At 42.5% G+C, this 27,997-nt stretch overlaps 1 protein-coding gene across 1 annotated transcript in view; it reads right to left on the reverse strand.

Annotated features, from left to right (window-relative positions):
• Positions 1-27,997, reverse strand: part of LOC114606317 (E3 ubiquitin-protein ligase NEDD4-like) — a 122,859-nt gene that overhangs the window by 63,180 nt on the left and 31,682 nt on the right. Inside the window, 1 exon segment of the mRNA XM_028748412.2 lies at positions 8,825-8,875. Within this exon segment, the coding sequence (XP_028604245.2) occupies positions 8,825-8,875 (51 nt within the window).

Genomic DNA, 27,997 nt, shown 5'->3' on the forward strand with positions numbered 1-27,997 from the left:
TTTAATAAAGGGAAATAATGTTTGGCAGACCATCAAGAGTCATAAGAAAGCCCGGGGGGGGGGGGGGTTGTTGAAGGGTGAACTAGGTATAAAGAGAAATATGTTTCCTGTAAAATGTATTCCCTTTTTTTCCTAAGCCAACAAGGTTGTTGCAAGAATAAATGAGATAAGTGTTATAATGCACTTTGTACATTTAACAGAAATGATTAATTATAGTAATAAAATGGTGTGCGCTGATTGAGGATATTGGAAAGGTTCCAACTACGCTGTAAATTTTTAATGCAGATACTTAACCCAAGAATGAAACTGCTCAGACATTTCTTTAAAACCTGCATTATGAGAGCAAATGGACTAGAACAGCTGCACTGAAGATGTATTAAAATCCCAGACGAAAATGAACTTGCTGCATTCAGGACTCCAGGCACAGCAGCAGAAACTGTGAAAATACAGTCTGGGATTGTCCTTCATTTCCACTCACTGCTAGATGGAGGAACCCTTTAAAGACCTGGACTCTGGCCTGATCTGACACTGCGGTTGTCTGCTAGAGATTTTTCTATCAAAGCACCGAGCAGCTGATTCCAGCCCAAAGGAGAATAATACGATAGAACCATTACAGAATAAGATGGTTTGCCTAGGAAGAAAAATGTCACCCAAATTTGCACGCTCATGTATTATGTGCAGAGATCAGAACACAATATTTCTTCTGCCACACAGACCCTAGCTAGTACTGGCCTGAACACGCCTGCCAAAATATACTGTATTTTTTTGCTCTATAAGACTCACTTTCTCCCTCCTAAAAAGTAAGGGGAAATGTGTGTGCATCTTATGGAGCGAATGCAGGCTGCGCAGCTATCCCAGAAGCCAGAACAGCAAGAGGGATTGCTGCTTTCACTGCGCAGCGATCCCTCTTGCTGTTCTGGCTTCTGAGATTCAGAATATTTTTTTTCTTGTTTTCCTCCTCTAAAAACTAGGTGTGTCTTGTGGTCTGGTGTGTCTTATAGAGCGAAAAATACGGTATATATCCACTCTGAGAATGGCCATTTGCCTACACGGAAACCTTTGAGGGAATTTCTGCAAATGGATCTAAGCAAGCACATTTTACATGACTAACAAAGCCTTGTAGACGGGAACCCAACAGAGAAATACTTGCTGTTGGAAAACAATGGGAATGAGATTTTTCCTTTCCCAGTGAACCGTCGGAGGCTACCAACCTCTTAGGGCACGCTAACTCAAAGGTAAACAGTAGCATCCCAAGAAAAGCAGCTGAGAAAACTCAAAACAGCAAGCTCCCTTCTTGCACAACAGCTGCCTGGCAGCCCCAAGGAGGGAAAAGCCTCCATCTAGCCTGCTATTTATTAATCCTAATCAACATTCAGTTCATGCCAGCAGCCAGGCATATGCAGCCAGACGCGCAGAGCTACATCAATTTGTATGATCTTGCAGAAAGGAAGACGTCTTTACAAGCCCGCAGTGGTCGTGTCCACACAAAATGCTAAACCATGGTCTAGTGCAAGGGTAGATAAATCTTTCTGCTTTGCCCCCGAGGGCTGTAAGGAACAGTGGGTGGGGTGATCAGGGGTTACATGCCAGGGGGTATAGCCAAAATTCTCTCTCTCAAACACACCCACCCCTCCTCCAACAGAGCTGTGAGAAGAATTCAATTTCGCTTTTATTGAATTAAGTGTTACTGAGTATTATGTTCAAACCGAGGATCCTAGCTTAAAACAGATTCCAATGAGATGAATAAACCAGATTCATAACCCATGGTTTAAAGCCGACATTTTCCTCACCCGTGTCTGTGGTACAGGAAACAGATTAGTATAGACAAAGTAAGCAGAATTAAATTCCTGGCTGTGGTATTAGTAATATGCATTACCACAGTACTATTACATGGTTGGCTTTCTTCCTTTTAATAGAATAATGTTATCTCAAAGAGTCTCGTTTGCCTAAAATCCTTAAGCTGCAACCTCTGATGTGTGGTACATTTTCCACAAGCTTCTCCACTGCTGTATTTTTCTGGACAAATTTTCATATATATTTTTTTAAAAAAGAAATGCCTTGTTTGCTAACAGTAACGTAATGGATAGATACAATGCAAGCAAAATTGGGAAACTTGCATTGCAAAACCGTCAAATCTAAAATCAAAGGCCCTGTGAACACAGCTCTTCAAATCTGCTAAAGTTATCTTGCTAACAGTTTTCAGTGCCTCCGTTTTCTTTCTCTCAACAAGGTTATTACAACAGTTGAGTTGTCGAATCTAAAAATACTTACAAATATTCTACTGAAAGCAATTTCCAGCGAAAACTTGGCATTTGTATGAATACTATGTTTATTAGGGGCTATCGCTCTTGCTTGCTGCCCACCCACCCACTACCCTCTGCCAACCCCCCCCCCCCTTTACAACTCACAAAAACCTCCCCTTACAGCTTTGCCCCCAAACCCTCTCTCCAATTTCTGTACAGCTTGCCCCCCAAAACTATCCCCATCCCCTTACAAGCTCATCCGACAACCACCCACCCGCCACCGCCCATCCCTGTGCTTGCTCTGTTGCTGCTGCAGAAGTGAGTTCCTCTCCTCCAAGTTTAGTAAGTTTGCATTTTAAAATACAGGCCTTCTTCTCTTAGCAGCAGGGGGCAAACGAAGGGGAGAAAGACTTTCTCACTTTCATTCCCTTCCCCTGCAGCCATTTGTGGCAGCGGGGTTGTGGGAAGGCCTACCCAGGCTGGCCACTTGCCTACTCACTTGACCTACTCGCTCCGAGATTCTTGACCAGGGGTCAGCAAACTTTTTCACCAGGGGGCCGGTCCACTGTCCCTCAAACCTGGGGGGGGGGCGGACTATATTTTGGGGGAAAATAATGAATTCCTATGCCTCACAAATGCCTCACACAGGGACGCGTGTGGCGCTGTGGGTAAAAGCCTCAGCGCCTAGGGCTTGCCGATCGCATGGTCGGCGGTTCGAATCCCCGTGGCGGGGTGCGCTCCTGTTGTTCAGTCCCAGCGCCTGCCAACCTAGCAGTTCGAAAGCACTCCCGGGTGCAAGTAGATAAATAAGGACCGCTTACTAGCGGGAAGGTAAACGGCGTTTCCGTGTGCGGCTCTGGCTTGCCAGAGCAGCGATGTCACACTGGCCACGTGACCCGGAAGTGTCTCCGGACAGCGCTGGCCCCCGGCCTCTTGAGTGAGATGGGCGCACAACCCTAGAGTCTGTCAAGACTGGCCCGTACGGGCAGGGGTACCTTTACCTTTACCTTTATGCCTCACAAATAACCCAGAGATGCATTTTAAATAAAAGGACACATTCTACTCATGTAAAAACACACTGATTCCTGGACCATCCGTGGGCCGGATTTAGAAGGCGATTGGGCCGGATCCAGCCCCTGGGCCTTAGTTTGCCTACCCATGTTCTTGAGCTACGTTCACCATTTTAACTTGTCTGCCCACACGGTCGTCAGTGTGGTGACAGACAAGCGCCAAGAACACAGTATGGAGAGAAATGACATAAAAGTCTGCTTTTATGATCCCCATCGCATCACATGTTTCAGTTAAGGTACTCTGGGCAAGTGGCGAAAAACAACAACACATCTTTAACAGCATGTAAAATTGACAGCACATGCTTTTTTCAGTGTTGCTTAGCTGAGTCAAAATAACATGCTAACTCAAAACTGGGGGGGATATTAGCGCACTGGAAGTTTTTTGTCAGAAAACTCACACCACGTGCTCATTTATGGATGCGTAAATGGATATTGTACAGCTGTTAGCCATTAACACACCCCCTCAAAAATTCTATATAATATTCAGTTACGCCCCACTGCAGTGGTTTGCACTTTGAAGCTGTGTGGCTCCCAGGACTGTGGTGAGCTGTGTGGACATTTATAGGTATGGATGCAGAGGAGAAAATCAGTTGCTGTGCTCTGTCTTTTTAGTATCCATTTTCTACCTGTGAATTGATATTTCTGGAGGAAGAAGGATTTCTACTGCTTCCTGTCAAGTTAACAGCATGACCATTTTATCAAATTTATGACGGTCCCCTCTTCCACTGATTCACAACAGGAACCAAGTCATGCAAAAATATATATTTACCCAATTTAGCCTCCGAGAAGCATTCAGCAGCCATTCCACCCAGTTCTCGTTCCCAAGCGATATATCCACAGAGCCTTACTACCCACGAGTCTCCTGCAGAGCTAAATATTTAGCTAGCTTTCTTTAAAAGGCCAGCTCGATGTGAAAACCCTTATTTGTCGGGATGAAACACAGTCTGTTTTTCAGTTCTGAACAGTTTTCAGCAAGAGTGTTTTCGCTGTGCAAAAGGAGAATTTCCATGGAGCAGACAAGTGACTAAAATGTGTTAAGAGTCTCCAAAAGCAGTGCCACTGTCTGACACTGGGAACATGTATATCTGTGTATCTGAAGAAGTGTGCATGCACACGAAAGCTCATACCAAGAACTAACTTAGTTGGTCTTTAAGGTGCTACTGGAAGGAATTTTTTTTGTTTTGACTGGGAACATGGGCATTAAAAACATTCTCCTTGTTCTAGGCTTGAATGTTTGCTTGTTAACACATTTTTAATGCTTCCTTATTCTTGTTGAGTGCATCAGTCAAGTCCATAAGCATGTGTCTTGCATATAAAAGAGAACAGAACATGCAGAGGCTGTGAATTCGCTATTTCTGCTCTCTCTAACAATGGTCTAGAACTGGAAGCTTTACATCATTTTAATTTCAGGTAACAGATGTGAACTTTGATGTAAGACTATGAAAACAGAAGGTGCAGCAATACAGACCATGGGCTTTGGTCTTTAAAAGGTCCAGTCTAAATGACATAATGTTCCCAACAGAATTAACAACTCTGGGAGACCCATAGCATCCATAGGCTCCTTCTTGAAGCCTTCCCTCCTTTCACTTTCCGCAGTAAACTATCATGTAGCTTTACATCTGCACCAAGGTTAATTCTAACTATGTTTATTTTCACACCAGGGTTTGCAGGTGATCATCTGCCCATGTTTGAACGCTTGCCTAGAAAGTGCTGAGGCTTCCAGCTGCAAAATGGCTATCATTGGGGACATGGCGGTAACAAAAAATTAGGGACAGTACAGTCATTGCTGCTTCGCTGCCACCACTCGACAAGTCCTGTATGTTGGTACATCCTGCTGGTTCTGATTGTGGCGACCACAACAGTATTGATCACACACAGAGAGCAATGCCCATGCTCTCCAATAACAGGGAACATTCCCTACCCTGTTTCCCCAAAAGTGAGCCATCCCCCGAAAATGAGACCTACTTCCAGTTTTGCCTCTCGCTGTAATATAAGGCATCACCCCAAAATAAGACCTCCCCAATAATAAGGCCTCCCCTGAACATAAGGCCTCCCCAGAATATAAGGCCCCCAAAGTTACCGTAAGGCGCCTGACTCCTCTGGACCGTAGTGGCGGGCGCCACCGTGCAGCTCACTGATTGGCCGCAGCGCAGCTGGAGCTGTTCAGGCAGTGCGAGGTCTCCTTAAATCAGAGAGCCCGCACCACCGCCAGGGCAAGCTGCCGCCTGCTGCTCGCTCTGCCCTGATGGAGTCTGGCTGACTCACAATTAGACAATAAATGTGTACTGTATTCTTCTTCATGGAAAAACAAGACACCCCCTGAAAATAAGACCTAGCGCATCTTTGGGAGCAAAAATTAATATAAGACACTGTCTTATTTTTGGGGAAACAGGGTAGTGCCAGAAAAATATAGAAGGTGGACACATCTCAGCCACTGTCTCTTGCACACACAGCACATGAACACACTCACCCCAAGCATACAGACCACAGTCATCTCTTTCAGTCACCCATGCACCTGTCCCTCTCTCTGCCCAGGTGCATCTTTCCCAATCACACACAGATCCAGAAAACCCCCTCCAAAGAAGGACCTACCCTTGAAATAAAATCAATCCTCCCTCAAAATAAAAATTCAAGGGCCACAGATTGCTGATCCCTACACTATGGCTTCATATGCCACAGTTTATGAACCTGTCGACAAGCACCATAGATGTGATTCCCTTCCCTTGTTTATTGGCTTTGGGACAGCGATCCTGTCTTGCATTAAGTCAAGGCTCCTTGTTGTATCTTTGCATGGATCCAGCACACAACAGGAAGCAGGAGATGGGTGTGCCCATGGCACTACGACACCACGGACGAATGTCCAAAGACAGCCAGAGGGGTTGCAAACTCTGCTTCAAATACTGGGTTACATCCAAGACGTTGACAAGCTCCATTGAAACCAATGGGACGTCAGCTAATAGTGACTAAATTCCATTGATTTTGGTGGATCTGTTTCTAAGGATGACTAAGTCTGGATCAAAGCCATAGCTGGCATTAATATTGGCACAGATGCAATGTGGCGGCTGTGATCAGCTTGGAGAGATGGCCTCATTCAGTGGTGCTGGGAATTTTCTATTCTGCCCCGTAGTCTTAGGCATATGTGTTTTCAGGTTTCCACCTTGTCCCCTATGCTTTCTAACATCTACAGGAAACCACTGGGGAAAGCCATTTGTACACCAATGAGACAGCTCTTTGATTAAGAGGTTTATAAATGTTCCAAATAAATTAGTAAAATTTGGCAGGTTGGACTGAGGTATTAGTAATATGCGGACGCGGCGCTATCTCTGTTTTCTACCTACAAATCGCAGGGAGGCTGTGGAACTGTTGGAACAGATGTGCATAGGCTGGTTGGGTCAGAGACATTACAAGAATTCTGCATCAGGCTTAAGAGATCTATAATTGTGCACTGGCTCATTATAATTTGGTGTTTGCAATAATTGCAATTGCTTTCCCCCCCACGGTATTTTGAAGATCTTTTCCCATCAGTGCTTTGGGGTTTCTCGGTGTGTTTTGCAGAAAAGTTAGACTAAACGCACTTTCTGGAATCTGTTGTTCTCCTGCTCTTAAAGACAATGTTTTCTGTCACGGGGACTTCTCATTCTCAACGACAAAGCACATTCCATGTTGTTATTTTAGGTTTAATTAAAAAAAAAAAAAGACAGAAGCTTTCAACAGGAACCATGTTGCTTCCCTACATATAGCAGCTACATGGGGGGCTGACGCCACTGACGTAAGATGGAAACAGCTATTTCAAAAGAGCCCTGTGGCATCGCACATAGTTTTTCCACAAGGAATAGAAAATTGCAAAGAGCTATTTTTTTTTATGAATCATTTGGAACAGAGTATTACTTCTAACTAGGTCCCAAGTGGTTTAGTTTTAGAGCAGCAGCAGGGAACCTTTCTGAAAACACTTTTGTGGTTGTCAACCGGTTTGACAAATGGAGTTAAAACATTAGAGCTTATTAGGAACGTTTAACAAGTTTACTGCTGGCTGTGCTCTGGTGCAATTCAGGAGAGGACACTAATCTCCGGTTAGTGACAACTCTACCAGGTTGAAGGTCTAGCACATTTGTAAAACTCGGCACTAAAAACACAACTGAGATCAATACCAGCAGTAGAATAAGAATTCCTATTACTTAATCTCATGTCGTGGTTCTTTTACTCCTTTTATATACAGTGGCACCTCGGAAGTTGAACGGAATCCATTCCGGAAGTCCGTTCGACTTCCAAAACGTTCGTAAAACAAAGGAATTGCTTCTGATTGGCTGCAGGAAGCTCCTGCAGCCAATCGGAAACTGCGGAAGTCGCGTCGGACGTTCGGGTTCCAAAGAACATTCGCAAACCGGAACACTCACTTCCGGGTTTGCGGCGTTCGTGAGCCAAAACATTCAACTTGCAAGGCGTTCGGGATCCAAGGTACAACTGTACCCAAGACACTTGAACTCTAAACTTTTAACCAGTGCTTTGTGGGGTTCTTCAAGTGTTTTGGACTGTAACTCCTATCAGTCCCAGCTAGCATGGCCATTGGTCATGGGTGAAAGCAGCGGGACAGCAAAACACTGGGGAAGGCTGCTTTAAATGCTAAAGAACTAGGAATATATGGTGGAAGCAAACTGCTGCTATATGGTACGTTGCATTCGTTGCCCAGAGAGTGGCCAACAGCACAAGTTACGTCATCAGCTCACATTGGGTGTTGCATATCATCCAAATGTACAAATCTGGTGCAGCTCCTGCCTATCTTATCCTTGGCTGAGCACCATCTGAATGGCTAACTCCATCCATCCCTACATGCACTACTACTGATGCTAAAGTAAGTTACCAAATATGGGCTCGGAATATATGTGTTTCCGTCGTCTGCAAAGGCCTATCATGGGGCTTTAGAAATTTGCCCTAAAGTTACAGAGGGGGAGGGAAAACCACTCTTCTCCACACATGAACCAGATGATAAGGGTTTCTGGGAACTCCTCTCCCCTCCAAGAACAATAATAGTGGCGGGGAATCTGCATGCCCACCTTCAAAACAGATGTATGATCAGTTGATAGAAGTTGTAAATATATGGGCAGCTTTATTCAAACCTCTGCTCTTGTTTAAAACTGCCATTTTCCTCTCAGTGTCCCTCCTTCCTCACTCCCATTCCATGGCCACTGGTGTTGTGACCTTGCCTTCTCTTTTGTTCCTCTACCCCACCCTGACATCATGCAGATTTGGGTCTGTGATGCAGTACTACATTTTTATGTATATAGGAAGATATTGTTTAAACCGGGGATGGGGAATCTTTAGGACCCCCCCCCCCGGATGTTGCCAGACTACCAACTCCCAGAATCATCCCTGACAGTTGGTCCTGTTGGTTTGGGGTCAATGGGAATCGGAGTCCAGAAAGATCTGGAGGGTTACAGATTCCCCATCCTTGGTTTAAGCCATTGTCCCAGGAGCTTGGATGCAGTAGAGAAGGTTGTAAATAAAATATCTTACCGGAAGATGATTAAGTGGCACATCCACTTGACCCAGGAAGTCGTCTCTGGTCTGTTAATGAAACAGAAAAGACATTAAAGCATCATTAAGCCAACTGATGACATTATATCATGCTATTTCTGTAGCCCTGCCAACCTAGCAGTTCGAAAGCACAAAGTGCAAGTAGATAAATAGGTACCGTTTCGGCGGGAAGGTAAACGGCGTTTCTGTGCGCTGCTCTGGTTCGCCAGAAGCGGCTTAGTCATGCTGGCCACATGACCCGGAAGCTGTACGCCGGCTCCCTCGGCCAATAAAGCGAGATGAGTGCCGCAACCCCAGAGTCGGCCACGACTGGACCTAATGGTCAGGGGTCCCTTTATCCTTTATCCAGGGGTACCTAATTTCTGTAGCAGCCTTGAACATTATCAACTGCATACCCTCAAAACGCCTCCCCTTACAGAGCCAATGTCTTCTGTTAGTAAAAGCATTCCAATTATTTCTAACGTTGCTTCTGTCCTCACGCAGGCTCACATGATATTTAATAGTCGGTAAAAATGAAAGTTGAGAGTCAAAAGCTCTGCAATGTTTTTCTTCATTTCAAAGTCAGCAAAAAGTGCATCAGAACCTCAGATGTGGTTAAAACAACTGGCCTTTTTTGCACTTTTGCACTATGGTGATGTTATTCTGTCTTATTTATTTTATAGTACAGTACATTGATTATTGCTTTCATTTTATGGATCAATGGTCTCGTTAGATAAAAATCATGTTAAATTACTGTTTTAGGGGTTGTTTTTAGAAGTCTGGAGTAATCCATTTTGCATTACTTTCTATGGGAAAGCACGTCTTGGTTTTAGAACACTTTGGTTTTGGAACAGACTTCCAGAAGGGATTAAATTTGGGAACTAAGGTACCACTGTATTCAATATGCTTATAGATTGCATTGCATTGTTCATGTTGGCATCTGTCCATCTTGGGAGACAATGGAAGACTGCGTCTTCAGGGGTGTAGCATTTTGGGAGAGTAAAGTGAAAGCTAATGCATTATTTTCAAACCTCGCCTTAAAAGAATTCCAACCTTCAGTTTAAAAGAGAGATTAGTTCATGAATTAGGGGTGGAATTATTTTTCTCCATCCTCCCCCAAATGTCCACCTTTTCCACTGGAAAAAAAATTAAATGAAGTCAATATAAAGATGGGGGATTTCTTTCTCCAATCTTCCCATTTCTGCATCCTACACCCCTGGACTTTCCATTCCCTTCAATTGTCTCTCCTAATTTCAAATGTTGAACTGGAAACTCCACACAACAAGGTCATGTGTTGCTTTTTGTTGTTCTGTAAATCACCTTGTACATTAATGGTGTGGTACAAATGAATGGTGTGGGACACGGGTGGCGCTGTGGATTAAACCGGCAGGCTTTTTGAGGACGGTATCGTTAACATCAACTTTCTGGTTTGAATTGGGTGGAAGAAAGCCTGGGTCCCCCCCAGACCTTAACACTGGTTTTATGTCTGACTTCCCTATGGGGTTAAAAAAGGGAGGAGGAAGCCATTTCGAGACTTAACTTGGCTCTGTTTCATCTTGTCCTTGATCTACTACGCCTCTGCATGTATTTGAGATTTAAAGGGACATGCACCAAAAGCCAAATAGGAGAATTTAAACCAGCATAAAGAACACTTCCTGAAGAACCTCCAAGTCTCCTGTAAAGGGCAATCTTTGGTGACGCCTAACTTCTATAATAGCACCCTCTAAGAGGGCAAAGAATATAAAAGGTAAAGACTGAAAAATTTTTTGTGTATAGTTTGACGCCTATTATCTGTTATTACACCCCAAAGCCAGACCCGGTAACTTATTTACCCATCAGAGACTATCTGTGATCCTGTGCCTCATCTCTTTTTGAAAGACATTAGTGTGGTGGACCCTAAGACCTTTTAAGCTTACAAAATGACAAACGGTGCAAAAAAGGGGGTGGCAACACCAGCGGAAAGGAGGCCGTCGAGACAAGAGGATGCTAAGGAAAGTAAAGAAATTAAAGACTATAGTAGCCTGATGGCCGAAATAAGGAAAGAATTTAAAAATAATGAACAGTATATTGAGAGAAAATTACTTGAGGTACAGGACACTTTGGACAAGAAATTTGAGGGAGTGGTGGGGGAATTGACAGGAAAGGTTAAAGATTTATCAGTAAGAACTAAGGTTTTGGATGATTCAATGAAAAAGGTGCAAAAAGATATGAAAACCAGTAAGAAGGAGGTGGATGGAATTAGAGTAGAAGTTAAAGAGATAGAAAGAGTTCAGGAAGAGTTGTTGGACAATATGGCTATGATGCAAATGAGGCAAAATCAAAATAACCTGAAACTGAGGGGTGTACCAGAGACCCCAAACGAGAATATTAGATCTAAAATGATAAAAGAACTGGCAACTTGGTTAAATAAGAGTCAGGAGGAGATAAATGGTTATTTAGTAAATATTTTTCGAATAAGACCAAAATCAGACAGAGCCAGAAAGAAAAAGCTGCCAGGTGATATAATTGTCATGTTCAACACTTTGGAAATAAGAAATGAAATACTACAACAGAATCATATAAAAAGGTTATATATTGAAGGAAACCCAATTATTATTTTTCGAGAAATTCCTTCGAGATTTCTTCGAAGGAGAGAGATATATAAAAAACTAACAAACCAACTGAAGAAGAACGGGATATTGTATAGATGGGAGTTCCCTGAAGGCATTTCATTCTACTTTAAGGAAAAAAGGTTTAAATTAAGCTCCAGTGTTGAACTCCAAAAATTTGCGAGGAGATATGAGAAGGACCTGGGAAAAATCGAAGGGGAGGCGGAAAGGGAGGAACGACAGAGAGACGAGGAGGGTGAAGGGAGTGAAGAAGAAGAAAAAGAGGAGAGCTTAATAGGAGAAGGGGAAGAACAGGAGGAGGAAAGTAAGGAACAGTAGTGTCTATTTAATCTAGTTAAATTAGTCAGAAGAGTTTAAATAGATGGCTTTAAAAACAATAAGCTGGAATGTGAACGGTTTGAACAATAGAAATAAGAGGAATCAGATTGCACATGTATTGCTGAAAAAGAATTGGGACCTAATTTGTCTTCAAGAAACGCATGTTATAGGAAAACATAAGAGGGTATTAAGCAATAAAAGGCTGGGATTGGACTTTGTGACTTCAGACAAGGTTAAGAAAAGAGGGGTAGTAATTTATATAAAGGAAAAATATGACCCGCAATTACTGTACAAAGATGAGCATGGGAGAGTAGTGGTGGTGCAGATGGTGTTTCATGGAGAAAAAATAGTTGTGGTTGGAATATATGCCCCGAATGAGAAAAAATCAGCTTTCTTTTTGGAATTAGATAATATATTAATGGAATGGACGGATCAGAAAATGATATTGATGGGAGACTTTAATGGGGTGGTGACGCCGAATATGGATAGATCAACAAAAAGACGAGATGGGAAAGAAGGTAAATTACCACGATCTTTCTTTGACATGGTAAATAATTTGGGATTGACGGATGCTTGGAGACTCAAAAACCCCACTGCAAAACAATTTACTTTTTTTTCAAATCCGAATCAGAGCTGGGGGAGGATAGACAGTATTTGGGTCTCGAGGGAACTGGTACAGAATTTAATCAAGTCTGAAATTTGGCCCCGAACTTTATCTGATCATAGTGCGGTTTCCATGGAGTTAAAAGGTAGAGAGGTTAAAACAGCCAGATGGAGAATGAATGAATATTTGTTTAATGATCAAAGGATAGTAAATAAGGCTATAGAAACAATTGAAGAATACTTTAGGTGGAATTTAAATGGAGAAACTTCCATAGACATGGTGTGGGATGCAGGAAAAGCGGTCATGAGGGGTTTTTTGATTCAGAAAAACAGCCAACTAAGAAAAGAAAAAGAAAAAAAGAAAGAGCAGATTTTAACACAGATTATGGAAAACGAGAAAAAATTAACTGTTAACCCTAGTGAAGAGAGTTTAAAACAGAACTTAAAAATATTACAAGCTAAATTTGCTACAATAATTAACCAAGAGATAGAGTGGAAAATTAAGAGGATGAACCAAAAGAACTTTGAATCCGCAAATAAGATAGGGAAATATCTAGCGTGGCAGCTGAGAGAAAGGAAGAAGTTGAGTATGATCAGTAAAATAAAAGAAGGAGATGTGATTATGGAAGAACCAAAAGAAATAAAAAGAATATTCCAAAGATATTATAAGGATTTGTATAAAAGAGGAGAGGAAACAGATCAAGAAACAGATCAATTTTTGCAAAAACACCATCTGGAACAAATTGTAGAAGATGAAAGAGCAGCACTGGATGAGATAATAACACAGGAAGAGATAAAAAAGGCTATCAAAAAGATGAAAGCTGGAAAGGCGCCGGGACCGGACGGCCTTCCGGCCAAATATTATAAAATATTAATTAACCAAATATCACCAGTGCTGGGAGAGGTTATGAACAATATACTGAGAAATGGAAAGATACCTAACACCTGGAAGGAAGCCTATGTTACATTGATTCCTAAGAAAGAGGTGGACACTATGGAAGTAAAGAACTATAGGCCAATTTCATTATTAAATAATGATTATAAGCTATTTGCGGATATAATGGCGGAAAGATTAAAGAAGGTCTTGACTAATAAAATTCATGGTGATCAGACAGGATTTCTCCCAGGGAGACAACTACGGGATAATGTAAGGAACCTGATTGACATTATTGAATACCTGGATATGAAAATAGACAGAAAAGCTGCATTGGTTTTCATAGATGCCGAAAAGGCATTTGACAATGTATCATGGAACTTCCTAAAGAAGGTTTTGGAGAGGATGGGAATTGGCGAAACATTTAGAAGAGGCCTAGAAGCAATATACAAAGAACAGAAAGCAAGGCTGGTGATAAATAATAATACAACAGAATACTTTAACATCTACAAAGGGACCAGACAAGGTTGCCCCCTATCCCCCCTATTATTCATTATAATTTTGGAAGTACTTAATAAGAGACTGAGAGAGGCAACAGAAGTGAAAGGAATTAGAGTAGGAAAGAGGGAATTTAAAATTAAAGCCTTTGCCGATGATATTGTTTTGACTTTGGAAGACCCACAAGATAGCGTAAAAGAAGCACTACAAATAATTGAGGAATTTGGAGAGGTGGCAGGTTTTAAGGTAAATAAGAATAAAACTAAAATGCTGGTTAAAAATCTAACTAAAGAAGAAACGAAAGATCTAGAACAAAAAGTGGAAATCATGGTGGTGAAAAAAGTCAAATATTTGGGAGTGTGGATCACGGCAAAAAACATAAATCTATATAAAGATAATTATGAAGTTACATGGCAAAAAATAAAGAAAGATTTGGAAATATGGGGGAGGATGAAATTTTCCTTTTTAGGGAGGATAGCAGTGGTTAAAATGAATGTTTTGCCGAGGATGCTGTTTTTATTTCAAACTCTTCCAGTTATTAAAGGTTTAAAACAATGTAAAGAATGGCAGAGAACCCTGATGAAATTCATCTGGCAGGGGAAAAGACCAAGGATTAAAATGAAAATATTAACTGATAAAAAGGAAAGAGGAGGTTTTGCTCTCCCAGATTTGAGTATATATTATGAAGCAGCGTGCCTACTTTGGCTAAAAGATTGGATAAAATTGGAGAACAGAGACCTATTGGATTTAGAAGGTTTTAATAATTGCTATGGGTGGCACGCATATCTCTGGTATGAGAAGGTGAAAGTCCATCGGGCTTTCCTAAATCATATTTTCAGGGGTCCAATATATCAGGTCTGGGAAAGAAATAAGAATCTTCTTGAAAGAAAAACACCATGGTGGATCTCACCGGTAGAGGTTTTAACAATAAAAAAGACCAACATGGAAGGGAAGACAGCCACTTACGAAGATTTGGTAAGAAAATCAGAACAAGGGCTTAAACTTAAACCGTATGAGGAAATAAAGGATCAATTCACCGGTTGGCTACAATATCATCAGGTGAATGATATGTTAAAGCAAGATAAAAGAAAAATGGGTTTTGAGGACAAGAAATCAAAATTCAATATAGAAATAATAGAAGGTAAAAACAAAACATTGTCTAAATTATATGACATATTACTGGAATGGCATACAAAGGACGAGGAAGTCAAAGAGGCAATGATTAAATGGGCATCTGACTTCGGCTATAACATCGAGTTTGAAAAGTGGTTGAAATTGTGGAATAGAGATATTAAATTTACGGCCTGTACGAGCCTGAGAGAAAATGTTTGGAAAATGCTCTATAGATGGTACCTCACGCCGGCAAAACTGGCTAAAATGTATAGATCAGAAAATAAGATATGCTGGAAATGTGGTGAAGTGCAGGGAGATCTCTACCATATGTGGTGGCAATGCAACAAGGTGAAGGTTTTTTGGGAAGCAATTTATAATGAACTTAAAAAAGTTTTTAAATATACTTTCCCCAAAAGACCTGAGGCCTTTTTGCTGGGAATTATGGGTAAGGAAATAAAAAATGAAGATAAAAAAATATTTCTCTATGCCACCACAGCCGCAAGAATTATGCTGGCACAAAACTGGAAAATAGAAACTATACCTAATGTAAGTGACTGGCAGGTCAAAATGATTAACTATGCTGAGCTAGATAGATTAACAAGCAGAATACGAGACCAAGATGACCAGAAATTTCAAAAAAATTGGAGTAAATTTTGGAAATATATTGGAATGGATATATAGGAGGAACTGGCGGTATTAGAAAAACTCTATCAGCTAATAACTATAAACTTTAATAAACTAATTACGCTACCTGGGATTTATTTGATACTTACCAAAAGGGTGAAGGGAAGTCAAAGGCTAAGTAGAGCCCAAGGTTTATATTATTTGTTGGTATGATTGTACGTTTTTCTTTTTGTATAGCATGAAAATAGGATGAATAAGTCATGTTAAAATGTTTATTTTTGTATGTGTTTGTACTTTTTTCTTTTTTTTCTTCACAAATTTTGAATAAAAATTTACTTGCAAAAAAAAAAAAAAAAAAAAAAAAGAGAGATTAGTTCATGAATTAGGGGTGGAATTATTTTTCTCCATCCTCCCCCAAATGTCCACCTTTTCCACTGGAAAAAAAATTAAATGAAGTCAATATAAAGATGGGGGATTTCTTTCTCCAATCTTCCCATTTCTGCATCCTACACCCCTGGACTTTCCATTCCCTTCAATTGTCTCTCCTAATTTCAAATGTTGAACTGGAAACTCCACACAACAAGGTCATGTGTTGCTTTTTGTTGTTCTGTAAATCACCTTGTACATTAATGGTGTGGTACAAATGAATGGTGTGGGACACGGGTGGCGCTGTGGATTAAACCACAGAGCCTAGGGCTTGCTGATGAGAAGGTCTGCAGTTCGAATCCCTGCGACGTGGTGAGCTCCCGTTGCTCAGTCCCAGCTCCTGCCAACCTAGCAGTTCAAAAGCACGTCAAAGTGCAAGTAGATAAATAGGTACCACTCCAGCAGGAAGGTAAACGGCGTTTCCGTGCGCTGCTCTGGTTCGCTAGAAGTGGCTTGGTCATGCTGGCCACATGACCCAGAAGCTGTACGTCGGCTCCCTCGGCCAATAAAGGGAGATGAGCGCCGCAACCCCAGAGTTGGTCACAACTGGACCTAATGGTCAGGGGTCCCTTTACCTTTTACAAATGAAAAGGAAATGAAAAGGAAAACCTTAAACAGTGCACAAGCTGGCTTCTTCTCTACCTGGTGCCTCATGGTAGTTGTAATACACTAAAAATGCTTTACAAATTCTAACTAATACATTAATTTAAACTTCTGATCTAAATGCACTGTACTCTTGCTGCTTCATTCAAGATAAAAACCAAAATTAGCCTTAGGCTTCTAAAATGCCTAATTATTCTGTCAAATTAGAAACTGCCCATTATTCACTGACTAGCAGAAAGTGAACTGACTGACATTTGAAATGCTTATTCCATCAAACTGAAGGACAGGGAGACAAAAAAATGTGGAGATACTGATAACATGAAAGATTATTTGAAATATGCAAATTATACCTTGGAGCAAGTTCTGCAGAAACAGAAGTTACTGGAATGGGCATCCTTTGCTATAGCTTCATTAGGCAATGTTTAATGTCATTCATTAGCTAATTTCTTGGACAGCAACAAATCCTCCCAATTTAAACAAGGCATGAAATCCATCCATTTATACAACTGTGACTAAGATCCATTCAACTAGTTCTGTGTGTCCAAACATATTTTGGACTTGCATTTCACGAATCCTATCTAACCAGATAGTTCTGAAACTTTGAAGTTGTAAAAGCAGTCTGTGATACCTTTTAACATCCTTTCAGTAAATTCTCCAAACATTTGATAGATTTTTACAGGCTAGCATGAGTCACATACTGCTAGACTTTGGGTTTTTACTACTGCTGCTGCTGCGATTGAGTTATTATTATTAACAACAACAACAACAACAAATTGTTGTTGTTATTTTACAAAAGAAAAAGGTCTTTAAGCAACTTACAAAAAATTAAGAGCCAATGGCATAGCATAATAATACGCAACATTTCAATAAAACCATTATAGAACCCAGCATTTTTTATTTTATTTTTTGTACCCCTGCCCGTTCGGGCCAGTCTTGACAGACTCTGGGGTTGTGCACCCATCTCACTTAAGAGGCCGGGGGCCAGCGCTGTCCGGAGACACTTCCGGGTCACGTGGCCAGCGTGACAAAGCTGCATCTGGCGAGCCAGCGCAGCACACGGAAATGCCGTTTACCTTCCCGCCAGTAAGTGGTCCCTATTTATCTACTTGCACCCGGGGGTGCTTTCGAACTGCTAGGTTGGCAGGCGCTGGGACCAAGCAGCGGGAGCGCACCCCGCCGCGGGGATTCGAACCGCCGACCTTTCGATTGGCAAGCCCTAGGCGCTGAGGCTTTTACCCACAGCGCCACCCGCGTCCCCAGAACCAAGCATATGCAACAGCAAATATTTCTACTATTGATTTTTACACACATTTTACGTACCAAGCAAAAGTAAATTTATTAATTTAAGCCGGATATCTTTTGAAATCCCAAGTCGTGTTACAAGTTTTCAGAACCCCGTATTTTTGGAATTTGAAAGTTGAAAAATTCAACGTGTCCTACTGTGGGAGGACTTGTCTTCAGGTTTGCAACGTGGCCAGCAATCACAAGACTCGCTGCCAGACCCAGACCAGCGGGTTGTATTACTGCATAAGTGTAACATTGGGAGAAAGGATGGCCTGGTTGCTCTTGGGTGCAGAAAGCTAGGGATGATGGGAGTTGTAGTCCCAAAAGAGCTGGACGGCCAAGCTTGGCCATGCCTGGCCTAGGGTGTGCCCATTATGTCACCAGGCCATGAGGACAGCCAACTATGGAACATTATAGTGGCAAAGGAAGTTGGGAGACTAAAGGTGGGCAACACAAAGCAAGTTTCGACTTGTACTGAACAATAAGAACTTCAGGAGGTGAGGAAGTGGGGCATGTCTGTGTGTCTCCTGGTCCAGCACGAACATTCACTTTTGTCCCTAGAACCACGACATGAATCCAAACTAGGCGATTAGGAGACCCTTTCAACGAACAGGAAAGGAACTGCCTCCAACCTTGAGAGTCAAGGCAACTCTTCCAAAATGAAAAAGGAAAGAGAGGGAGTAGAGAGGGCCTCTTTTTCTCTGATCCATATCATCAGGCTTCAAAGACCATTACTTGCTCTAAGGAAAAGCAAACGTTTTAACCGGTCAGCTTAACAATCATGCTATTCATTAGTGTGCAAATTGCTTTAGGTGGAAATATGGCTACTGAAGTGAACAGGCATAGAAATACGCTTCAGCCTCCTTGCTTCAGTAAAAACAACAACATGGGGGAGTTATTGCAATACCAGACTGGACTCAAGTGATCAGAATTTGAATATATTGTTACCCCATTTTCCAATACCTTTATCATGATTATTTTTCAGATTACTTCCATGTAGTCTCCCAATACATGAATTTACTTGAATACACCACGTGGAAACAAGATGTTAACGCTACGGTGATGGTTATTAAATTGCGGGTGTGAATCTTTGCAGCGTTTCTAGTGCATTCTACAGATGGATATTCCCTCCCCGCCCACCCCACTCTTCAATGCTGAATGAAATATTAAGAGAGATTTAAAGGTGCAATTCACTGTCTGAGGGGCTATAGGATTTGGCAGTTTCCTGAGCTTGGAATTTCCCCAAGAACCTTTTTGGTCTGGCTTCAGAAGGCCTTGGAATGGGACTGTAAAGAGACCAGGAAACACAATGGGGCATTGGCACTCTTCTCGTACTTTATACCACACAACGGCCAAACTTTCTGGGTGTGCAATGGGAGAGGGTCCCACCGCCAAGGCGTATGAGGCAGTCCGTTACGGGGTTGGTGGGAGACGTGAAAATGAACAGGGCATGTTCCACCCTATGGGTTTCCAACGCCTCTTGACCCAATATCAATTACAAGATCTTCAGGTGATCATGAAGATGGATAAGAGGCACTTAAGAGATTGTCTCTTCAGGTCCGATGCAGAAAGGGATTTAAACACGATTGCCTCTACCAAAAGTTCACCATGGTTCCCACTTATCAAAACGGAGCACATCCGAGCTAGTTATCTGACAAAGCTCCCACTTGCCGTACTAAGAACTGCTTTTACAAAATTTCGATTACAATCGATGCCCTCGGCGGTGGTGGATGGTCGCTATGGCAAAGTACAGTACAAGGAGAGACTTTGTCTGTGTGGGCAACCTTGCGCAGAGGACCTGTACCACTATTTATTGCAATGCCCGCTATATATAGAACCAAGGGACCAATTTATAAAACCCCTGCTTACGAATGGAACACACTCAAACAGGGCGGAAAGGGTGAAATGGCTGCTGAGTGATAACTGATGACTTCGTAACTTATAAAGCAGCACTATATGCGTTGGCAGCTAAGAAGATCGGGAGAAAAGAACTAGATAAAATAGCAGTCAGTTGCAAAGGTGATTCGGACATTTAAGCTGGCACATTCCATCTGAGAACCCCCTGCTATTCTATCGTATGCAACAAATAATTTCTAGGAGACGTGACCATGGTTTATTGTCTTTGCAGTGCCTGATGTTTTTATGGTTATTGTTGTTATTCTTTTTGTTTCCTTTGTCAATGATGCTATGGCCTTTGGCTAGTGCAATAAAGTTTATGATGATGACACTATGGATTGGGTCACCAAGTCTGGTCAACCAAGTGACATTAAGTGACCAATCCACCACCACCCCAACATTCCTCATTGCCTCTCTCCTGTATCACCCCTTTCACTGCTAAGTGTAGTGGGGATTGCCTAACAACAGGCAATAATTTCAGAAACTTATCCTAACAACAACATCAACCCCAGTCCATCTGACTGGGTTGCCCCAGCCACTCTGGGAGGCTTCCAGCAAAATCTATTTAAAAAACACAGTAAAACATCAAACTAAAAGCTTCCCGATACAGGGCTGCCTTCAGATATTTTCTAAAAGTCATATACAGTGGTACCTTGGGTTAAGAACTTAATTCGTTCTGGTGGTCCGTTCTTAACCTGAAACTGTTCTTAACCTGAGGTACCACTTTAGCTAACGAGGCCTCCCACTGCCACCGCGCTGCCACCGCGCGATTTCTGTTCTCATCCTGAAGAAACGTTCTTAACCCGAGGTACTATTTCTGGGTTAGCAGAGTCTGTAACCTGAAGCGTCTGTAACCCGATGTACCACTGTAATTGTTTATTTCCTTGACATCTGACAGGAGGGTGTTCCACAGGGTGGGCACCACTACCGAGAAGACCCTCTGCCTGGTCCCATGTAACCTCACTTCTCGCAGCGAGGGAACCAACCACCAGAAGACCCTTGGAACTGGAACTCACTGTCTGGGCTGAACGAAGGGGTGAAGCCACTCCTTCGAGTACACAGGGCCAAGGCTGTTTAAAGCTTATTGATCCAGATACACGTTCAGCGTTTCTACACCACTCTCTTCCCTCCTGTCGTTTCTCCTGCCATCTACCATTTTGGCGGGGAGATTTTGCAACAGGAATCCATTCTGACTAGCCCCCCCCCCCCCCCGGCTGTTGACCCTACCTCATGAAGAGCACAGAAATCTCTTGGGGTTGCCTTATAAAGCCTGCCCACACCCTTCCCAACAAAACCTCACACTGGGAACTATTGTAAAAGCCAGGCCTCCCCTGAAAAGGAATTACCGTATAAGACTAGGTTTTGTTTTTTTACTAAAAAATTGGGTTTAAAATTGGGGCACGGGAAGTGCTGAGGGGTGTTTTCTTAATCTGGATTCCCCCCAAACAGGGGGCGTCTTATACATGGAAAAATACGGCAGATATCACCAACAGTAGGATTAACTAAGACTACGATCTGCCTCTTGCTTTGGACTGAAAAGGCTGTTCTGTGAGAGAAAGCCCCGAATCAAGGCAATTCAGCTGAGCAGGGCTAGCGAGGGACTGAATGCAGCCATTAATTAGAGACTTGGCAGTGAGACAACAGACGTGTTCCTTGTGCAAAAGTCACTGTCATTGTCCTCTTGGCATTCCTCTCTGTTCTGTGTCACTACAGTGGGCCAGTGGAGATAACGGCAGCATATGGCTTGGAGGCTGGAGGTGAGACTACAGGCTTGGGTGGGAGGTGTTGAAATTCCCCGAGACAGGGTTCTGCCTGTGTGAGGAAACAACACTTTAAGGTCACCGACCGGGACCAGCACATTTGTTCCTAGCAATTAAACGACGGAATTGATTTGGGGTTCTGCGACTGCATGCTATCTGCCGGCACTGAGTGAGAGTCTGCCGTCGGTATACGAACAACAGAACAACAGAATCCACAGAACAAACTTCAAGCTTTGTGTTTTACGCACACACTCATCACACAGACTCATTAAGACCTCTGTTTTCTTTTCAAATATGTTTATTGAGACTTAACATATATATATATATAATAACCAAAATTCCCAATGATTCCCTCACATAAAAAATAATATCTAAATTACAACAGTTGCTTAATTATACACTTAATTATAAAACCCATCACCCACCCTCTACTTCCCTCCACAGCAATTCGACTTCTGTATATTTCTTTCTACCTTTTCCCCCTTGCATTCTATAATAAATTATTTTTGTTAAATTCTGATTTTTCTTTCTTTGTTTGTTTTGTTATTGCTTACATTTTTTATTCTAAGCCTATTAACATGTCATTTTTAGAACAATATTTTGACATATAATCTTCAAAATACTTCCACACCATTCTTAACTTTTGATTTGATTGGTATCTTATAATTGAAGTTAATTTTGCCAATTCTATATACTCACTTAATTGGTGGGGTTGTAAGGAAATTGGTGGGCTTGCAAGGAAATAAAGAAGTTTTGGGGAATAATACATGAGGAACTTAAGAAAATGCTAAAAAAAAACCTGGATAAAAAATTCCAAAGCTTATCTGTTAGGGTTGGTGGGCAAAGACATACCACATATGAAAAAAACAACCTTTTTACATACAACAACAGCTGCCAGGGTAGTGATTGCTACTAAATGGAAATCTCAGGACATACCAACAAAGGAAGAGTGGATTTGTAAATTAAGACCTCTGTTTTTCCTTTATCTACCCACGACAACCCAACAAATGTCCGTCTTCAAAAACGGTTATAGCAATAATCGATCCTTTGACAGTGGAATGGTCTCCCCCGGGTGGTTGTGAACTCTCCTTCCTTGGAGGCTGGATGCCCATGTGTCCTGGATGATTTCGCTGAGATTGGGGTCAGACTAGATGACCCTCGGAATCCCTTCCAACTCTACAATTCCATGATTCTATGAATCTACAGTGGCACTTAATTGTGTATCATTTTAATAGGTGACAGGGCTGCCTTGACTGTTTTATGCAAAGGTGGGATACAAATACAGAAAACATACAAATAAAGCTGGTGTTGTTTACAAGGGAAGAGGGGGAATTGCATCTGTAAATATTTGTGGAGTATACCCTCTGGGAAGAGCACATTTTGGGTGCATTTCGAGTTTATACTTATCAGTTACTACTGATAATGCCCACTGCATGGGCAGGTCATTTGCTGCACCTCTCCCCTTTGGATTGGGCAATGCTAATGACGTCACTGTCACGATTACCAAGTACAAAGTACAATTTAACCAGATAATAAAGCTCAATTGCATTGTAAAATTGAGTATACATAGCTGCCAACGTTTCCCTTTTTCAAAGGGAAATTCCCTTATTCCGAATAGGATTCCTCGCAAGAAAAGGGAAAAGCTGACAGCTATGTGAGTATACTTTTCCCAAGAAGATCTCCTTCAGTTTGTAATTTTTGTTTCGCACTTGTTTGGCACTACTTAAAATGTTTTGTTCAGGCAAGCCAACCCAGACGTGTAAAGCTGGCATGCTTTTTAATCTGGAATTTTATTGCAGAAGGTTAGACTACAGGATCCTTGGGGTCCTTTCCAACTATACAATTCTGTGATTCTATATTATAATATGCATTTTAAGCTGCTGATTTTATTTATACAGTCACACCTTGGTTCTCGAATTTAATCTGTTCTGGGAGTCCGTTCGATTCCCGAAACGGTTCGGAAACCAAGGCATGGCCTCCGATTGGCTGCAGGAGCTTCCTGCAGCCAATTGAAAGCCACGGAAGCCCCGTCGGACATTCGGCTTCTGAAAAACATTTGCAAACCGGAACATGTTTGGGAGCTGATTTGTTTGACAACTAAGGCATTCTACTACGATTGCATTGAGATTTTTTAAAGCTTTGACTTTTAGTGACCATTTTAATGCAAGTTTTATATTCTTAGCAAACCACTTATAAGTTTTACAATTAAGTGGTATGCAAATTTTTGTTAAATAAATAAAAGAAATATGGTGCAAGGAGTCCTGGGATCTGTAACACCCAGAGTGCCTGATGCCCCTATTGGGTGCCCTGGATAATTCTATATCCCAAGACTCCTTACTAACCCTGCCGATTATCAGATGTTTGCTTTATGTTATTTGGCACTTGTAAAAGCACCACTTCCACAGAGTGAAGTGGCTGAGTGGGCATCTATGGCGTAAGGCAGTTTTTCAAATAAACCCAAGCTGTTAACTCTTGCAGTCCTACTGAGCACTCAGGCAGTCCAGAAAACTATATTTCCCAGGTTCCCTGGCACCTGGGATGCTGCTGTTTCAATATACCAGGTGCCAAGGGAAAATTAGGCTGTGCAGAGACACCTCCTGTTGCTGCCACAAGGAAAGAGGCTATGAAGTGGGGGATCAGATATCACACAGCTACCGTATTTTTCGCTCCATAAGACACACTTTTTTCCTCCTAGAAGGGGGAAATGTCTGTCCATCTTATGGAGCGAATGTGTGGTCCATCGCTGGCTCCCTTTCCGGCGCCGCCCCCTTGCCCAGGCCTCCACTGTTGTATGTTCTGGAGGCAGAGGCTGTTTGTTTCCCCAGCGACATGTGACTGGCTGATTAGATTATCTGTCTGGAAACTGTAGAAACGGCTCCCTTTCCTTTCCTAAAGAAGCTGCAGAACTGTGAGTTGAACCCCATAAAAACAGGATTTTCCCCCTTTGCAAAGTAAGCTCAACAACTTTGAGCTGATCCTCAAAAAAGGGGGCTTTTCCCCTTTGCAAAACAAGCTGCACAACTGTGAGCTGATCCCCCCCCAAAACAGGGCTTTCCCCCTTTCCTCCTCTAAAAACTAGGTTTGTCTTATGGTCAGGTGCGTCTTATGGAGCGAAAAATACGGTAATCATTCCAGCAAAAGCTTTAGAAGGGGGATAAAAGAGAATTTTGTGAATGTGCTTTAAAATGCCAAACTATGTTGCAGGTCCTAAGGGAAAAATACCTCAGACACACAGCATCCCTATCGTTCAATTAATGCCATTTCAACGATCATTTTGAGAAAAATATGCCATAATTTCTCGCTCAGCCCAATCTCCCTATCTGTTCATATCAAGCCCAGAGGATAAGGGGGAAAATGGGAAAAGTTTCTAATTAAACTTTTTCTATTCCACCCCACCCGCAAGCCAGGTTGTCTCTACTCAAAAGGCACATTTTTCACTTGCAATTTGTGGATTTAGTATCGGGTTTCCACTGACATTTTTGTCTTAGCACAGTTGAAACAGAGCTGCTCCTGAATCTTCAGCGATTATATAATTTGAGCAAAATTCGCTTTTCGCTATTATTTCATCCCCCAGTATGCTGACAACTGGATTACTCATTATGCCCCTAAGCGTACAATATAATTCCACACGAGAGCTGTGCTTTTTTTTTTACTGTTTCGATTGTGTTCTTTTAGCTTTGCGTTTTGTTTTTAAATATTTGTGAGCCACCCAAAGAACACAAGTTATTGGGTGGGAAACCATGGAGGGAGGGGAGAGACAATTATGATTAATCATCATCATCATCATGCATCAAAAAGTGGCAATGTGTTTAGACCATAATGCTATTTTATTCCGTCCTCCCTTTTTAAATCTAAAAAAAACCACAGGGAAACACACCAGGAGGGACTGTGCAGAGTAATCCAATCATTGTACAGCCTGATCCTGTGAGCTGTTGTATCCACAAATAGAACTGATTCCTGTGCAATATCACAAATTGTAACCTGCGTAACCATTTAACCTACATTTTACACTTGAGCTACAACGTGTCACCCGCAGCCTTTTAAGAAATCATTTCAAGCAACTTATTAATCAGATTTAAAAGGATTTAACACGAGAAATTTCCTTATAACAGCCTCATTCATCTCATTAAAGGGTTTATTTGGATAACCAGAAGTCTAGAAGGAAGAGTGTGGCAAGCCTGTACAAAGACACCCAAGATACGTGTTTCTGTGAGTCTTTCCATCCCCAGAGTTGTTTTTCCCAGTTGCCTTGCAGCCAGCTGCTGGGAAGGAAACAAAAGCCCAAACTCCGGCCTATCTTAGTCCTGTGTGTTTTTTTAATTAAAAAACCCCAGCCACACGAGACCGCAGTGCATCTACTTTTCAAGTTTCTGTTTCCGACAGTAATTGCGTTGTAAAGGAAGAGATATTTTAATTGCAGGAACTCACTTCCAACTTGTCAACTTTCTGTTTCATCCAGTGCCATGGTTTTTTTGTTGTGCTGTGTTGCTACGCTCGTCTCCGCATTTTGCCAGTAGGCCACTGTACTAACACGGGCTATCCAATTACTCAAAGTTATTTTTAGCTGGAATATTTAAAATAAGCATTTCACCCTCCGCTGTCCTTTTGTTTGTAAACAGTAAGGCCTGAAGCAGGAGGAGCCCCATCCTTTTGGCAAGGCGCTGAACAGGACAGTGATTGAAAAGGGGTGAATCCATGCCAAGCGAACAACGTGGAAGGGAATTGGTCACACTAGAACTGCTTTCCACAAGACAGCTGTCTTCCTTACGCCATTTTATTGAGAAGGACTATATTATTCTCTAATCCATAAAGAAGGCTGATCACCAAATAATTGATGCTTTTGAATTATGGTGCTGGAGGAGACTCTTGAGAGTCCCATCGACTGCAAGAAGATCAAACCTCTCCATTCTTAAGGAAATCAGCCCTGAGTGCTCACTGGAAGGACAGATCCTGAAGCTGAGACTCCAATACTTTGGCCACCTCATGAGAGGAGAAGACTCCCTAGAACAGTTTCCCAACCTTTTTTGGGCAAAGGCACACTTGTTTCATGAAAAAAATCTCGAGGCACACCACCATGCCAGATGGGGAAAGGTCACTTTTTACTTATGTAAAAAAAAAATAAAAAAATAGTAACAGCATAGAAGGTAATGGTTAGGCTAGCATCCCTCTTCCAAATATGCTAGGTTTTTATTTGCAGGGACTGTTCTACATGGGAAAGCATTCAGCACTGTCATTCTCCCATCTGCCATCTGAATTGGTACTATTCTGGGTCAACTTACTCTGCTGCATGTGTAGATGAAAATGGCACCAAGTGTGGGGGAGGGGGCAGAACAGGTTTCAGATACAGGATATTAAGCATACACGTACTTCAGATTGAACTGGTTGCTTGCTTTGCAAGTTTTCATTTCCCAAATGACTGCCTTGGCAAGCGCAATACCTACCAGGCTCAACGCCGGTCTCGCGCTGCCGCTTCCCGCGCTCTCAAGGACCCGGGAGGAGGAAGGTGTGAAGGGAATCCCGAAGGCGCGAAAACCTCGCGCATGCGCAGGCCTTCCACCTGCGACAGCCCAGTAGGCCGGCCGAAGCGAGCGGCGATGGGATGTGGGAGGGAGGGAGCTCGCCGCCCCGCGTGTGCCTATGTGGGGCACGTTACAGCCCCGTGACGTCAGCGCCACGCAGGCAGCCAGGCAGGCAGACGGCGAGAGCCCCGCGCTGGGCGGCCTCTCCTCGCCGCCGCCACCCCGCCTCTCGCCGCCCGCCTCGCCCGCCTCCCTCCAGGCAACATCTCGCGGCACACCAGGCAACGTCTCGCGGCACACTAGTGTGCCGCGGAACACCGGTTGGGAAACACTGCCCTAGAAAAGACCCTGATGTTGGGAAAGATGGAGGGCACAAGGAGAAGGGGATGACAGAGGACAAGATGGTTGGACAGTGTTCTCGAAGCTACCAGCATGAGTTTGACTAAGCTGCGGAAGGCAATGGAAGACAGGAGTGCCTGGCGTGCTCTGGTCCATGGGGTCACAAAGAGTCGGGCATGACTAAACGACTAAACAACAACAACCCCCTTTAAAATAAAAGATCACAAGTAGGGCTGGGAGATATCTGGTTTTCAACATTGTGATAAATCACCAGCTAAACATTGCAATATCCTGGCTTTATATCATGATGTCTGAAATAAGGATGAAGTTATGTAAAGGCATCAGTTTTTCCCGCATTCTGATTTTTGCCGGCGCCTGCTCTTGTGATTCTTTCAATTTCTTGTTTAGTCACAACCGCCCTAAGTTGTCTAAAGAACTGAAGTTATGTGCTGTTGACATGAGTAAGACGCTGAGGGCTTTTAAAACTCCTTGCAATTCTTCTACCAAGATGTCCCAACACCGAGTAGAAACGTGGCACATTATGCTCATGATTTTATGACCTGATTTGTCTTCACTAGTTCACTTTCCCCTTCACGAGGCAGGGGAGAGCTGAGCTGGCAGAGTTAACAGGGGCTGTAGAAATCGAGAGAAACATTGTCCGGCTTCACGGTTTTCCCCACGTGATTTCTGCATAGCCACACACATAT

Source organism: Podarcis muralis, chromosome 11, assembly GCF_964188315.1.
Source record: "Podarcis muralis chromosome 11, rPodMur119.hap1.1, whole genome shotgun sequence".
NCBI lineage: Eukaryota > Metazoa > Chordata > Lepidosauria > Squamata > Lacertidae > Podarcis > Podarcis muralis.